The sequence below is a fragment of the Phalacrocorax aristotelis genome, chromosome 1, assembly GCF_949628215.1.
Source record: "Phalacrocorax aristotelis chromosome 1, bGulAri2.1, whole genome shotgun sequence".
NCBI lineage: Eukaryota > Metazoa > Chordata > Aves > Suliformes > Phalacrocoracidae > Phalacrocorax > Phalacrocorax aristotelis.
In genome coordinates, this window is record NC_134276.1 from 28,867,557 (window position 1) to 28,885,236 (window position 17,680).

At 38.2% G+C, this 17,680-nt stretch overlaps 1 protein-coding gene across 1 annotated transcript in view; it reads left to right on the plus strand.

Moving 5' to 3' along the window:
• The window catches only part of FREM2 (FRAS1 related extracellular matrix 2), a 142,266-nt gene that overhangs the window by 110,696 nt on the left and 13,890 nt on the right, over nt 1-17,680 (plus strand). Inside the window, exons 14-18 of the mRNA XM_075085802.1 lie at nt 533-836; nt 3,463-3,594; nt 4,220-4,551; nt 13,952-14,144; nt 16,429-16,533. Coding sequence (XP_074941903.1) covers nt 533-836; nt 3,463-3,594; nt 4,220-4,551; nt 13,952-14,144; nt 16,429-16,533 — 1,066 coding nt within the window. The remainder of the gene's footprint in view (nt 1-532; nt 837-3,462; nt 3,595-4,219; nt 4,552-13,951; nt 14,145-16,428; nt 16,534-17,680) is intronic.

Genomic DNA, 17,680 nt, shown 5'->3' on the forward strand with positions numbered 1-17,680 from the left:
TGAGTACTGTTTGCTGAAGTACTACAGGCTTCTTTCATTGTAATTTTGCAACTGAAAGGTTTGCATGAATATTCATATGCATTGCAGAAGGTTTTGGTCCATATGCATCTTCAGTTTCTTTCTCAAGCCATTCTTTATGCACAGGAATGGATCATATGTTGAATGGTTCTCCTAAATAAATAAAAAATTTAAAAAAAATCTTGAAATGCAAAGTATATTTGCAGAATTAGGTCAAAGGGTGAAATTCAAGTTAAAGTAGCATGTGGGGGTGTAGTTTGTGCCTTCATAAGTATGTTAGGTTTTCACCCATAAACCATGACTTAAAATAATATTTTTGTTTCGATAAGCATAATTAGACCTGCCTTTTAAACTACCATAACAGTGCTAAAAGCATCACTGTCAAAATAAGGTGATTTCTTAAGAAATCATGGGGTTGTCAGTTCCATGCTGTTGAGTTTTGTGACTCTTGATGTATTAAAATACCTTTGCCATGAAGCAAATAAATTGTTAACACATCTGCCTTGTTCTGCAGGCTTGTAATCCGAAATATGAAGACTTTGACAAGACTGGTTCCATATGTGCCAGTGAGAACATCAATAATACTCTGACACAATACCGGTGGCTTGTAAGTGCACCCACTGGTCCTGATGGTGTGACTAGCCCCATGAAGGAGGTTGACTTTGATACCTTCTTCACTTCCTCGAAGATGATTACGCTTGACTCCATTTACTTTCAAGCCGGTTCTCGTGTCCAGTGTGCGGCCCGTGCTGTGAATTCAGATGGGAATGAGGGTCTTGAGCTTATGAGCCCTATTGTAACTATAAGCACATCAGAAGGTAAGACATCATCACCTATTGCAAAATGCTGAGAACTCTTTTGGATCCCAGATTCCATCCTAACAAAATCTGATTACATTATCAGGTGTTTTAACAGTCTCAGTTAAAGTCTCATCTTTTCTTCTGTTGTTCATAGAGGTGGTGCAAAAACTCTCTTCTTAACACAGCAGAGAACTGTATAATGAAAATGGTTTTCATCTCTGCTAGTTCTCCACATGTTTAAGTAGTTATCTACATAGCAAACTTCTATGTTCAGGAGAACAGTATATAGCATGCATTGGAATTAGTGAAACCTGGTTTCTGTTGGCTTTTAAATTCAACTGTAGTAATGTTGCAGTGCAATCTCGGTTCCTATTAGACATTGGAGAACCCACGTGGGAGTGCTGTTATGAGTGCCTAACCAGAAAGAAAGCTTCATCTGGCATTCAGGCCTCACTGGACACCTGAGAATCAGTGTCTTCCTTGACTAAGGACTAAAGCAACTGGTGTCCAATAACAGGGAATAGACATGGTGGGGGTATTCATAATATTCATCCTTCTCGCCCTGATACTCTTTTTGTCTCTCTCTGATACCTAATCAATACTGAACTGATGCTGCATTCTGTCAGCCAGCAGAGTTACTGTAGTAGTCTACCTCCTTTGCCCAGCCAACTCTTTTCATGAAGCTCATGCTGAATAACATTATGAAGCAGAGGTGAAGAACTGATGTGCACACAAGTACAGTCTGATAGCATATGCTATTTTGTTGTAGAAATCACAGATACTTTGTTTATTGTATAATATGGAGAAAGAGTAATTATCAGCAATCAAGGTAAATTACAAAACATTGTATTTTATTACCCTTCTGCAGCCATTTTGTATTCTTTGTGTCATCTCTTGCTCTTTTGTAGCTATGTCAACTCTTCTGGTTTTTGTGAGCTGTTCATTTGCAATATCATTTTCATTTTCTTGGCCTTTCCGACTAAATATTTTAGTTAAAACATTCTATTTTCTACTAAGTTAGGGCTTTAAGGAGCTTAATTAATGGAATTTCTGTTTACCCCTGTCCTTTATTCCACATTTTGACTGTCGGCTCAAGTCACCGTTGCACTGTCAGGAATCCTACACCCTAAAGAGGACTCTGTCTAAGGGTATTGTCTACAAGGTGCAATGTAGTGCTTGTTAAAGGCAGACAACCTTGTGCTGGGTGAGCTAGTTTTGTATATGAAACAGACTGGCTATGTTAGTGGCATTATCTGGATTACACTTGACAAATTAGCAGGGCTAATTAGCTCAGGCTCAGGACTGAATTGTCATGCATATATTACTTCCAGTACTTGAGTTAACTTGTGATGTGGAAGTCAACAATACTGAAGATCATGTACAACATAAAGGAAATTGTTAGATGCTGTTTTGAAAGAAGTGCAATGATGAAAGCAACGTGCCAAAATCCTGAATATTTTCAGCTTTGAGGATGCTTGACCTCCAGTGCATAGACCAAATTCTCAAAAGTAAGTGAGATTGTGCAAAAAATTGTATTTAGCCTCTTTAGCACATCTTACTTGCAGTTGAGAAAAAACCAAACAACAAACCCCAAAAACTATTGTGTACAGAAGAGAAATTTTGTTTCCTCACGCCAGAAGTTTCCAACTCAGACCCATTGAGCCAGCTGAGGTCCACCAGAACCAGTAAGTTCTCCAAGAGGAGAGCCCTGCCTTCTCTTTTCTTGTAATCCCTCAGAAATGGGCAAAGAGCAGAACATGGGCAAAGGGAACTGTTTTGATTTTCCACTTCTGCTGGTTTCTTTTTTAGAGTACCTTATGATCCTTTGACCATCACATGGCAATGTGCTAGGATTCTTGTGGCCAGAATGCAGACGCTTCTGCATTGAACCATGCAACTGGAAGTTGCATGTATCTCGGATAATACAATTACAAACCTGATCTTCTGGTCCTACAAACCAGGACTAATACTGGAACAGGCTGAACTAACCCTAGAAAGAATTGTCAAAATAAGTTATAGATTCTCCTTTCTTGGAGGAATTCAAAATTCAGCTGAACAATGCCCTGAGCAACTTGATCTAACTTTGAAGCTGGCTCTACTTTGAGCATAGTTTTCTAGAGATCCTTTGATGCAATTATTCTAAGTACATTTTGGTTGCTAATGGAACAGGAGGCTCATAGAGTCCTGTGAAGGCATAAATAGGTCTGCATCCCAATCCAGTGCCAAACCCAACTGAACACTGACCAGATATCTTCTGTAAATTTATGTTTGTGCTTAAGAGGGTGGGAGGAATTAAAGCATATTCCTCTAAGGACCTCTGTAAGAAGTATGGCACTTGACACTGATGTTGCAAGTATGGTTAACACATGCAACTGAAAATGTACAAGTGCAGTATCATCACCTGGCTTTGAAAATGTGGTCCAGTTGATCAAGTAATGATTTCTGTTTGAATCCTCTTTTGCATAAATTGCTGTTCAGTCCTCTGGTAAATGTTGCTCAAAGCATTTACCTGTCATTCAAGAAAATCCTCCGTGTTTTGTAAACTTGTACAAGTGGAAAAAAGTGCATCTAAAATAGTGCCAGGGAAAGTAAAGATTATTCCCTCTGGACATAAAGTAAAGTTGCTTTCTGTTTTTTCCATTAGGTCTTTGTCAACCTCGTATGTCAGGAGTAGTTGGAGCAGAACCATTCTCTGCCAAGCTGCGCTATACTGGCCCAGAAGATCCCGATTATGCCAACCTCATCAAACTGACAGTCACAATGCCACATATTGATGGTATGATAAAATCAGCTGTGGACTTGAGAGACCTTATACAACAAGCTGTTATTTGAGTTATTTTATTGGTCATGTTATTTTGAATAGCCAAAATAATAATTATAATCTTTTAACATATTGGACCAAAGAAAAATGAGATGAATGTACAAGTGCAGTTTGCAATAAGGGGTATAAGGTACTGTATTGATACATAGTCTTTGATGTGAAGATTAAGTGTTTTCGGATCAGTTGCAGAGTTTACATAAGTTGGACTAGACCTACACTTTGTAAAACTCCTTCGAAGTGCATAGCGATATACCAAAGAAGAATTTATTTCTTAAAATTATAAAGCCATTTAATTACTATGTGCTTCTGAAAAAAATCACACAAAATCCTGATTGAAAAATAGGTTGGAGATTCAGAAATACTTTATTTGGCATTTCATAGTATAAAGACATAACTATTGTGGATAACATTCTCATACACAGCATATCAACTTTCTTTGAATTCTAAATTACATTAATTGCTGTAAGTACAAAATACAGCAGCACTGCATAACATGCTTAGTGTTTGACAAATTTTGGCTATATTAAGCAGCTCTGACCACTGAAATTTAGTGATAGTGCTATAAATTAATGTTTTTTAGGCATGTTGCCTGTTATTTCTACAAGAGAGCTCTCCAACTTTGAGCTGACACTTAGCCCTGATGGAACTAGAGTTGGAAACCATAAATGCTCCAACCTGTTGGATTACACAGAAGTGAAGACCCACCATGGTTTCTTAACTGATGCTACCAAAAATCCAGATGTGATTGGAGAGACCATTCCCTACCAATACAGCCCAATAATTAGAGGCTTCAATACCTTGCGCTTCTACCGCAATCTGAATCTGGAAGCCTGTTTATGGGAGTTTGTTAGCTATTATGACATGTCCGAGCTCCTCACAGATTGTGGAGGCACCATTGGGACTGATGGACAGGTACGAAACATAACTTGATTTTGTACTGTGTTCTTAAAATGAAAGGTTTCCCTTATAATGCATCTGTGCTAGTAGAAATAAGTGGGTTTAGAATTAATTTAGTTGAAAGGTGTTCTTTTTTTTCTTAACAAGAATTAGACTTCCCCTAAGGTCATCTTATTGATTAAAGCTGTCAATATCCATGAAATGCTAAAAGGCTAATGTGAAATCCTTGTCCGATTGAAATTAAGAGAATAATTTAGTTTGAATGAAATTTGCTATGATTTTCTCCCAATACAGTTTTGAAGTATTTTAGGACAAACCAATCCCACTTTTACTGTATAGTGAGCCACCTTAGTCCTTTCATAGAATGAAAGCCTTCTAAAGGATTGCTTTTAGCACATTGATAGTACTGGGCTATTTAGTATTAGTCATGGTGTATCTTAAAAAAGAGTTTAAAAAAATTGTGAAGAGCCTTCGTGTGGATAACAATGGACTGCTATGTCCCACCAGCTGTTTGGCTTTGCTGATCTCTTGCTCACTGGGTAACAAGACCCACCAGTGCAGACAGCACAGTGGTCTCACATTTCCCAGCAGAAAATTCCTTGGTCAGGAAGCAAAGAGAAGCTGCCAATGTGGAATGGCTGAAAAAACAGAGCTGTGAAAGTGGTTGGGGAGTTAAAACAAAGAGATTGGAGGGATCTTCAGATGTCCTTTGGAAAACTACTTCTAGAAATACACAGTAATGTGGAAACAAAAGGGTACAGGATTTCTTCTGGTGCAGTGACAGTGAAGTTAATATGTAGGACTTCCTTCTATAATTACTACATAAGCCTTCCTCATCCTATGCAGGCACTGGGGTACAAAAGCTTGTAGCTATGAAGATCAACCCTTTATGACATAGAAAAGTCTTTTTCGGAAAAAATTTTACAGGCTGGAAGAAAGACTGGGAATGCAGTATCTCATTTCAGAGAAGTCCATCCACAGCATGACAGCTGTGTGGTAAAGCCCACTCACTTTCCTGGCTCACTAGCCTTCCTTGGTGAGCCACTGTGGAAGGGATGAGGCCACTGTGTGAAACAGCCATAATTTCTCTGCTTTTTAGCAGGTGTTCATTTTGCCAGGGACCCATCTGCTTATCAGACCTTGGTAGACTTACATGCACAAATTCTTACTTTGTCAGTCGCAAATGGCATGAGGCCAGCATGAGAAAAGCATGTCATTGCCCAAAGAAACCTGTGGATGTGTGCAGCAACAAAGCTATTTTACTACTAAAAGCAGAGAGGCCAATGGACATATAGATACCTAATCAGATAAGCTGTTTTTTCTTTTTTTTTTCTTTTTACACTTGCAAGCCTGAAGTCTACCTTACTCTGCGGGTGTCTGCAGGTGATCATACAGTCAGTTTGCTGGACAAGAAATTGCACGAGGGTCTCTTTAGCCCTTGGTTACCTTCCTAATATTCTTCCCTTTTAACTGGAGATTATATACTCTGTAAAGTGTAAGACCAGAACAAAATGGAGTTTCAGTCATTCTTAGATACAAAATCGTTGATGGATATGTCATCTCAGTGCTCTGTCATCAGTTCTAGTTTCTTGTCTTTTACAGAGACCAGTTCAAGGTCTCTGCCTTGATGTTGGAATCTCACTGTTGGTGCACCTGCTTGGGGTTGCCCCTCTGCTACAAGCCCATCCTCCTACAGGTACATTCCACTGGAACTCTGAACCTGCCAGAGGGAAGGGGAAGGCATGCAAGTGTGGGATGCAAACCTTATACATTCCCACAAGATAAAAATGACAGAAGTCTTCAGTGTTCTTAGAATGATTTCATTTCTTCAACTCATTCCTTTGACTATCTCCTTATGCCCTTGCAATATGCAACCATATATTATTTCCCACACAACACAACTGTAAGCACATAAGCACACACAGCTGCGAAGCAGCTGTAACTCCGATCCTGTGACCTATGCAAGCCTCTTCTCCCACAGTGAAAAGGAAGGAAGACCTGGTATGAATCCTTTCCATTTTAAATACTTTTGTGTCCTTTAGAGAAAAGACTGAAAGCTCATTTAGACAAATGTGTGTCTAAATAAAACCTATATATGTCTATATGCATATAAACAGAGGATAAAATAAGCACCATTCCAATATTTTAGTAAATGAAAAGAACCTGTATATTCACTTGTGGAGGGCATGCATAAATGGTAATGGGGCCAAGGAGTAGAGCTGAATTTGCTTTAAGCTGCAGAAGCATTATGTACTTTAGGTAAGATCCCTCATTTAAGAGCAGAGAGGGTTAAACATGAGCTGTGAGAGCCATGAAACTGCATCTGAAGTCATCCTTTAGTTCCTTGTAGGTTATGGATAGAAGGTTACAGTGTGTTAAGTGAAATATCAAGCTGAATTACTTCTAGCAGTGAAGCATTGCCCTGCAGCCAGTATGTGCTTCACTGCCCTCCCTGTTTCCCCCACCTCCATTTAATTCTTCTCCAAGTTTGGTCTTTATCTTCACATGACCCCCTCCAGCTGAGAGGGGAGGCAGTCAGTACCCTGCCTCTGTGGTTGTCACCATTGTTGGTTTTTTCTCCTTCAGTGAACAATTAATAATCCTCCTCTGTAAGAGGAAAGCTGGCAGCTATGGTTTTCACCTTGTTTTTTTAGCACACAAAAGAAGCTTAAGTACTATATACAGACAGAACAGATACCTAACAAAAACTCTTACCACATCCTGCTACCACTGCAAATTTAATAGCTTGAATTTACCACATATTTTGGCTAGATCTTAAAGCTCAAAATTCTGTTTCTTGATTCTAGCTCTCCAGTACCTGTATGCTCAAACATAGATAGCACTGTTGATTCAGACAGAGATTTCACAGCAGCAACTAACAATATCTTGCGTGGTGTGGACCTTCACTTTTTGGGAGCTCTTCCTATGGTAGGGGAAGAAGATGAGCTTCAGTCAGCAAGAAGTGAGGTGGGAGACCTGCAGCTGGTGTAGTTCTTCTGGCAGTGCTCCTAGTGTTTGCTGCGGGCTGCAGCTGTCTTAGCTAGTTCCCATGAACTCATGAACTGTCATAATACATACAGAGCAGGTCTTAGTTTTCCTTTTTTGTTCCTTTGAGGCCTTTTGCTTGTGACCCATTCTCTTTCTCAATTACTCTGTGCATGAGCAAACCCTGTGTTAGATGCAGCACTCCATTCAGTGTATAGCTTGATGCTTTGCTCCTGGGGTCTGTCTATATTCACCACATCTGAAAAATCAAGCATTTATGTATCTAAATATGGATTTAGATGTGCAGCTTACAGAACTTATATTTAAAAATAAAGACCCACTCATCTTTAAATTGAACTAATTCATTTGGATTATAGCTCTGTCTTCCTGTATTTTCAGGTAATTAATAAAGGTTGGAGTTCATGGGGGCATTGTGAGATTCAAGTACTACAGACATCTCACATTCTCAAGACACAGGTGCTAGAACAGTGACAGATGTTCATGAAAGGAAGTTAAAAAAAGAAACAGTCAAAGCCAAGCAAGTGACTGTCCTTTAATAAAGTATATATTGAAGAGTTGGCCTAGACTTATTTGATAGAGTGTGAAGTATCATTTGACCTCATTTCCTACTGTTAATAACTGTTTGCTGTAGCCAGACAGTTTGGCCTCTGAAGGCTTCTGTGTGGTTCTGGCCAAGTATTTATATGCGGATGTTGCTCTCCCTTGTTCCAGTCCATTGCCAGACTTGGCATAGGGAAGCAAGGAAATTACCATTCAAAGAAATTTTATTAATGACAGCTAGTTAAGCAAGTCTTTGACAGAAACAATAAGGTGAAGAACATATATTAAAATACTTGAACATACATACAGATTGACACCTTGAAGCTACTGTAATTGAGTACAGCTGAGCAGTTTGTTTTGTTCTCTCACAAAAACAGTTATTTCTGGCCAAGACTGAAAATGTCCCTCTTCCAATGTGTTCAGTTCACATTTATGTGAACACATGTACACGTGTTACAGTACTGAGTGTTTGAAAATCCCATCTGAAAACAGTTTTTAAAATCACTAATGTATTGCCACAGCTTATACGAGGCACCTTGCAGAGGATTTTTATTATACAGAAACAGTATATTTCCTGCTTTAGTAGATCTAGTTTTACCAAAATCATGCTTTAAGGGGAAAAGTCAGCCCTTCTGAAAATCTCACAGATGCTGTAGAATGCAAATAGTCAAAAATGTCTATTTTCAGATTTTTATGTTCAGTTCAGCCACCACAGTCAAGTTCAAGAAAACCCTGTAACTTGTATTCCCTTGACATGGAAGCTTACTTACAGTCAAACCTTTTTCTTCTCCAAATGCAAACACATGCATTTAGTAAGGGCTGTGAAGAAAAAGCTCTTCTACAAAGTTAATTTACCAGCTGTGTAACAAAGTCAGAGGTTAAATTTTTCAAGGAGCTGGCATGTCAAGACAGTATTGCATTCTCCTCTCCATTCAGACGTCTTTAAACAAACCTGCTTTGCATTCCACCTGTGACCTACCTGGCTGTGTGCCTTCTTGGGGCCAAATCTTAGCTTTACCATATTGGTATTGTGTAAACAGTTAATTGATAACATTGTTAAGCTTGTGTGACTCAAATTCACAGACACAGCAAGTAAATGCAATAGAAAATGAGGACAAAAATATAATTTTAATGAAAAATTTGTTCATTGGGATATACGATATAAAATATGAACTTGTATTATTTCTAATTTTTTAGTTCTGATTTTATCAGTACTAACAGTGCACACACGTACACAGACTGCCAAGTTCTGCCCTCTGGAAATGTGCACCAGATAAATAAAACACAGTATAAATGTAGAACAGAGTCCATGCCCCAAAGCCTTAACTGAAAATACTTTAAATGTAAATATTCTCACTTGTTACATGACAGATTCTCAAACTAATTATGTTTTTTTACTTAATAAGGTTTGACAGTTTGCATCAGAAAGGGGAACAAAAGAAGAACACCTACAGAATCTCCCATTAATACTTCCTAAGTCTTAAATGGGAATTGTCAGTGTCCAAAAATAGACTTTATGCTCTGTGATAATTTGTCTTGCAAAGAAAATGTATGAAACTCTGCTTCTTATATCAATTTCCAGCATAAATCGTGTTCTTCCCTCACATACATTAATTTTGAGATGTGCTATTTGCATGATTTGTGATCTACATTTTTTCAGCTATTAACTGTAAGAGTCTGTTCCTTGCTTGGAACAATTTTTATTTTCTATCTTCTCAGGTTCTCTGGGCCTGGCATTGTCACAGAGTATTAGACACAATTTCCCCAACTCAGCTGAAGTGTAGCTGCAGTTTGTATTTCTCGCCTGGTATCAGAAGGCTAAAAGTCAAACCCACTTATTATTGTTTAAAATTAATGTTAATTAATACAATTTTGTCAGTACAACTGCTAAAATCTCCTGTGCATAGGATGCATAGATACATAATGCACCTGTTCTGTCTCTCCACAGCAGTTAAGCTGATCCTACACTTACACTTCTCTAAGTTACCATTTTGGTTTCATCAGTGTCACATTGAGATAAAATATGAACAGCTGGCTACTTTCAATAGGCTTTGCAGGCAGTGCTGGGAAATAAAGATAACTCAATGGAAAGAATGTTTTCTCATGTTTGCCTAAACAGCATTAAGAGGGCTAGAGAAGTAAGACTCCTCCATCTGTGTAACACATTCCATCGATTCATTTGTTGGGGGGTCTACTCACTTACTCTGACACAGCTTTTCTCTGCGGTTAATTTCCTCTTTTTTCTTTTTTTTTTTTTTTTTTGTTTCCATTATATCAAAAAGATCCTCTGTATTTCATGTAGCATGTCCTGAGATTTTTCATTTCTGCCTACTGAAGAGGGGTTTTCCCCTTGTGGCATTTTCCTTTACAGCAAGATATGAGAGGGCCTTGTAAGTTTTAATTTACTGTTAGAAGAGAGAGAACTATCTATTCAGTAATTCTCTGGCTATCAGTATTGTAGGTTTTTCTCCATGCGTGCAAATTCATGAGTGCCTGAAGAAGGGTTTGCATAAAAACCCAATCAGCTGGTTTAGCAAGAACTCCTTCCTTGCCATGAAGCACACATAAGGGCAGCTGTACTGATAGAAGCACATAGACATTCATAAGTACTTGAATAAATTCTGAGGCTAGGGCAAGCAGCCCTGCTGCCCAGACATCTCTTATGGGTTTTGCTAAAAGAAAAGAACCTTCTAAATTCTAGGATTCTAGAAATGAAGACATTCTTTGGCACCATGCTTTCAGATTTTCCCACAGAGCAGTGGTAGTGTATGGCAAAGGAGCAGTGTTTCAGGCAGCCTTGCCCCAGAAAGGATCCTACTGCTAGATTTCTGCCAGTGCAAATGAGCTGAGCTCACTAACACTATGGTCCCATTGAATGGAGGCAAGAAAACCCTAAAATGTGGCTTACAAACCCCATTAATGGATTGCTTTATGTACAGTGTACATGAAAAGCCGATGATAATTTGTACTTGAAAATCAAGAAAAGCTTTGAAAGAAGATTTGTTTTTTACTTGAGGTAGCACAAGATACTGAGCTAGAAAGGAGTTTGTGGATCACTCTGTCCAGGCCACTGTCTTAACTCTTTATGTAATGTGGTTCCAATAGTGGTAAACTTAGTCTAAAAACTAATAGGATTTCATGGCCTCACTGTTCTTGTTGAATGCCACCACACTGAGGGCTAGAAATTTTTCTGATTTCTAGGCTGTATTTGTCATGGCCATCTTAGGGCCATTTGTTCCCCTGTCAGCACCATCCTTCATCATCAGTGGCCCTTCTCTGCTCTTCGTCTCCTGAGGTGTATAGACAGCATTCTTATTCCCTCTCAGCCTTTGTTGCACTGGGCTAAACAACCCAGCTATTTTAGTCTCTTCTCATCAGATAGTTTTGCCATTCCTGTGATTATGTTGATTTCTTTTTCTACAGTCTACAATGCAAATGAGGCTTTTTCAAGCATGGATGATCAAAGCTGTTCCAGATAAGCTCTCACTAGTGCTCTGTATAATGGCATGCATGCTTCTAATTTCCACACGATTCCTCAGTTTATCTTCAGATCATATCACATGGAGAGGGTAGGAAGGTCATAGTTATGATGTGATCAACTCACATACCAAAATTTTTCCCCGCTTCTATTTCTTCTAACCAATGTCTTTCATTTCTACCAAAAATCCCTGTCACTAGTTTCTATTACCTTATATTTCATGCTATAAAATTTCATCTCACTTGTATTATTCTAGTCTTTAAGGTCATTAAATTCTCCCTGTGTGATATTCCAGTCATCCTCTACATTATCATTAAGCTTAATGTATGCCTCTTTTCAAGAGGATAATGGACATATATTAAATCTTCTTCCACGTGCCTTTGTCTCTTCCTCATAAGTAAACTGAATTTCAAATCTTTGACTTCAGTGTCTAATTCTTCCTGTACAACATGCAGATGTAGAACAAAAACACACAGAGAAAAGCCAACATAGTTTGTCTGGGATGACTTTTCAATAGTAACACATTTGTCATACTACCAAATGTATTCAGTTCTTGACACTGTTCCAGGAAATGACAAATGTTCAAGGTTAATCCTGAATCAAAGGCAAACCATGATGCACTGTAGAGTTGCATCATAGCTATATTTTTTTTTTGGTAGAAGTGAGAATACGGTGTTATTTGGAACAATTTAGCAAATCCATGTTTAAAATAATTGCTCACATATCTATGCAAGTATCCCAAAGATAAACTTCCAACTTAAATAGGACTAAGGAATAATATTTTTGTCTAACTTCAGTTTTTCATCCCATACATACAGAGAAGAAAACCCTTTTTTTTTTTGTTCCAAATAGGTTTTTTTTGATTGTGTTTATGTAAAACCAACAAAGAAGCATTAATATAAAGTAATTTGAACGGTAGCGTCTCATATTATCTACCAGGCTGCTTTACTGCATGATGCTGTGTGTTTCCAGACTGTCTACTGTCTAAATGCTAGCACAATTTATGGAATGATGGAAACAATATAAGAGGAAAGGGTTTGGGTAGCATAGTGTGTAGATCAAGGAGTGTCATGTGTGAAAGTGAGTTGTGGCAACTAGGAACACTTGCCATAACAAACTCCTTAATTAGTTCACAGCATTTAGTCAGTGCAGGCAGTAAATTTGTGGTTTCGTAGTATTACTAAAAGTTTTGTCTGGTATTTGGAACTGTAAAGCAGCTGTAAGGTAATGGACATTTAGCCCCCTGACATGCCACCCCTGGGAGAACCCAAAAAGAGTTTGATTTTTACACAGCTTGTAAAGTTCTTTGAATGTTGGAGTTCTTTAATAGTGCAAAACACTCTTTAGAAGCTTGTAAGGTAATCACTCCAGGGAAATGTTCAGATGTAGAAATTTACATATGGAATTTCTATTGGAAGTAAATGAGAGCTCAATATCATTTATGCCTTTGAAAACTTTCCCACTGGGAGATGATCTCAATGCCTTTCCTTCCGTGTATTTCTAAGAAAATCCGAAATGTTCTAAAGTGATCTGGATTGCACATTTCTAACCAGAGAGACATGAATGTAAAAGTATTTGTAACAAAACATAAATGCAAAGTCTCTACAGAAAGGTTTGGATCCACGTGTCATGTAAGAGCTATCTTAAGAGTTGACAGTTTACTGACACTGTTCTTGCCTTTTTTCATCAAAATATATATAAAGAATATGTAATTCTCTGACTGATAATAATTGAATACAGTGCTATTGTTTTGTACAATATAGGCATAAAGGGTCTATTGTTACCTCTGTATCAACTTGCATATTATTTTTAGTTCTTCCGGACAGTGATAAACAGTATGATTTGTGTGTTTGCATGCAGTATGTTAGCTACTATCCATGCACAAAGGAAGAAATATTTCCAGAGGTGAATATGCACAGTCCAAGGACTCAGTCTTGCAGTGACATCTGAGCAAATTCAGGGTCTTCCAGAAGAGCTTCTTAGAGGATAATAATATAAGAATGTAAGCAAAAAAGTCGGTTAAGGCATAAGGATAGAGCAAATGCAAAAGGATATTTGAAAAATTTCTAAAGCCTTAAACTGTAGCCATGTTGTTTATATACTTAAAAAACATAAACAAAAATAATGAGTCAAAACTGAGGGGTTTATGTCTTACCAGAACACACATTCAGTTTGAAATCTAGAAATGGAACTTGAAGGGATGTAAGCTCAGCTGAAATACATTGAAAAGTGGTGTTTCACACTTCATCTATAATTTGCAAAATGAGAGAATGGGATTCAGTCACAGTATTTATTTCGAGTTCTGTCTTCTCTTTCTCTTGCATTCGGATTACCTGCGCAATGCTGCCTTTCATGACCACTAACCTAAATAAGTAATTTTCCTTTTTATAGGTTCTCAACCTAGTACAGTCCTATGTCACACTGAGAGTCCCCTTGTACGTCTCTTACGTTTTCCACTCTCCGGTGGGTGTAGGAGGTTGGCAGCATTTCGACCTACAGTCAGAGCTCCGGCTGACTTTTGTGTATGACACTGCCATCCTGTGGAAGGATGGGATCGGTAGCCCCCCTGAAGCAGAGCTCCAAGGTGGGTGCTGGATTTCTTTGCATTGAACTCATGTTCTGTTACTATAGGACTATAATTTGCACACAGTAAGATGATTTTTCAATCATTATAATACTAAAAAAAAAAATCATTTATTATCAGGTGTAAACAATCTGTCATTTCCTAGCACTCAGAGTTCTCTGCTGGAGTGTTTATGAAAACCATGTAAAGTTGACATCAGTTCTTTTGTTGCAAAGATAGATATTTATCTTGTTATGTTTGACGTACACATGCAAAAATTACCACATTTATTTCTAATCAGAACCTCAAGGTTCACTATGTATTCATATTCTGTTACCACCCAAGATGTTTGCATTTTAATGAAAAAAAATTGAAACTTTTCTGTGATTTTTTTTCTGGCCATGAATGTAGTTTCAGAAACTTTTGATATTTTGAAAACACTAATTGTGAAATATTCAAAAGATACAGAAATATGTAGTAGATATAATAGCCTGTCCTATGTGTTAGAGTAGTAAACTGTGAAACATTCTTTAAATGGGATAGATACTGTCAATAAATGTTTGTGACTATAATTAGTCAACAAATCGAACTGCATCATTACAGAATTTGTCTTTGCAAAAAGTTAATTTATTTTTTAAAAATAATGGCATACAGATGTCTGTGAAAGATTAGAATGTATAGTTACACCTATGTGCTGCTTTGTTCTATTTATACAAATTTACTTAGTATTTCCCAGCATTAAGCGTCAGGTGTTCCATATCTGTCTCAACCTAAGGCAGAATACAAGCACCAGCTATAATTATGTATGTACCCTTACAGAATTTCAGGACTCCAGTGAACGTAAAACTATTTTTTGTTTCTGTAGACTCTGTATAGGAACTACAGAAGTCATTGCTATGCAATTTCTGTCCTCATGTTAAAAGCAGGAAATGAGGAGTGGCAAGGGGAATCTACAGTGCATGAAGAATGAAGCACATGTCATGCCATACCTAAAGAATAAGCCACATGCCACAAATCATATGATGTACTAGTCACCGAATAATAACCGGATCTAATCCTCAGTCTCAGCAGTTATGTGGTGCATCTATGTCACCATTTTCCTGACTTTGACACTTTAATTTTTTATTTCTCTGTTTAAGCAGCTGATGGCCAGGTGTTTGGAGATGCTGAACATTGGCAGCTCCCTTTGGAAACAACCAGCATAAAACACATGATAAACACAATGAGGTAGTGGAGGGTAGACCCCCAACATACCCTAGTCTGATTTGGGCAGTATTTTCTCACTCCACAGCCTTGCAGAACGAGCAGCTGTTTTTCTGGGCTGGGAGTGGTTAACTAGTTTCCAGTTTGTTTCCATGCCTCTGGTTACATATAAAGTTCTAAATAAATTCTAAGTAAATCTGTAAAGCAGTCACGGTCTTCTAAAGCCATAATTCATACATATATCTACATTTCTAATGTACCAATAAATATGATTGGTACAGGTGATTTTGTATGGGTGGTATACGTACACATTGGTGAGTATGTTAGGTTTCCAGACATTCATGGAGGAACATTCCTGTTTCCTTCTTACACCTGGCAAGCAGAATGGTGGCACATCACTGGATCCCTGTAAGGGAGAACTGCAGGAAACGCCTGAACTCTGAAGCTTTGCAGAACTCTAGAGAAAAGGGACTTGGCTGCAAGCTACAGCAATAAGCCACTTCTGTCGTATAAAAAAGACCTTGTAACCTGAAATTAGGAAACATGAGGCCTGTGTTTTGGGCCAGATTCATGCCAGAAATCACCAGCAATGCAAAGCCTGTCAGAATGAGTTTCACAGATTCAAGCACCCTCAGGCAGATTGCCGTGGAACCCACAACCAGCTGCAACTAAATGCTGGTGGGTGCTGCCTTGGGAGAATAGATGGGGAGGCACTGATAAAGAGTATCTCTGAAGCGGCTTTCATTGGTAGTAGTCAGCTTGAATACCTTGTGAAAACAAAAGTATTCTTCCTTCTGTAGAATCCCCTGGCAGCTGACCATGCTGTTGCCTGAACACAAGCACAGACTGTGCAGTGGACTTTCCTCAGCCTGCTAGAGCAGCTGTGTGGGTCCATGATAACATGTAAAACCATGACTTTGCAGGGAAGTTCTGTATGTGCTTTGGAAAGCTGAAGCATTGTGAAAACTCTAGGCCCCACTGCGTAAATTCTTGTTTGCGAGGAATTCTTGTTCGCGAGGGGAAATGAAAGAGTAGAGCTGGTGTTTCATAAGAGTGTCATCCTCAAGTGGAATAAACTTTGTGAATTTGCTTCTGCTGCCAGGTTCCCTGTACCCAACCAGCATGCGTATTAGCGAAGAGGGACGCTTGGTTGTCAACTTCAAGACTGAGGCCCGGTTTCATGGTCTGTTTGTGATGTCCCATCCTGGTAAGCTTAATCTAGACTTTAGCAGCACTATAAAAACAAAGACACCCGTCCCAAATTTTATACTATTCATTTTTCTTAATTCTGCTACTGATATCTGGGGTTTTTTATGTACTGTGCTCTTCAGATAAGGATTTTTCCTCTACTTGGGATTTCTTACTTGTCCTTGATGATTGTGTTCAGATTGTCAAACTTAATGAAATATGCATGAATCTGATGGAAATGAGATAGTTCCACTTGATCAAGAGCCTGATTTATGAAAGATGAAGATCTAGGCCATTCTGTCCACTGGGAATCTATAAATATATGGTTTTAACCCAAAAGCTATGGTTAGCTATTTACTTATGTTGTCCTAAGAACTTAGATAGCATTAACTTTTTTTTCTAACTTGAAACCTTTCTAGGTTATTTAGACCTTTTTCAGAGAGTAATAAAAGGTCTTGTATGAGCATTGTATCACTCTGTTAATAAAACATTCTCACTGCCATTCAATTAGTCATTGCTGAGGAGCTGATCCTGCAATTTAATCTGTTTAAATCCCACTGCCTTTATTCAGAATAATCACAGGTGTAAGACTGTCTGCAGACATAAGTCTGAGCATGAATGCTGGCCATGGAAAAGATTATCTAACTAAATTAAATCTGCTGAACAATAATGAGAAGGCAAAAAAATAAGAAATCTCTTTTAGTTTAACCCAGTTTTATTGACCTATAAAACTCGTTCATAGTGCTTCTTTTTCTCAGCTGTCCTCTAGCATGTTGGGTTTTGCCTGGCAGGCAAAGCCAAAAGAGTTACATTGCTGAGAGAAATTATTTTGTGTTCCCTCGGCTGACATTCCAAGTTTAAAACAGGAGGGATTATAGATCTTTGCCATTCCACTCTCACTGTTTTGCCTGTCTGTTAAACTTAATCTTCATACAGTTCTGGTTGTGTAGCCCAAAAGCCATTGTTTAATAGGCACTTGAACAAGAATCAAGGGGGCCCAGCTGTGTTGACTGTAATTGATTTTGTTTGATTTTCAGTTAATAAAACCCAGTGCCCTCTAAAGGTATTAACATCAACTATGGCACTATGGTTTATGAATTATTGGGAATGTTTTTCAGGCTCTGAGAGTTTGCAGTGAAACAGTAAAGGTGACAAATCTGTCTCTT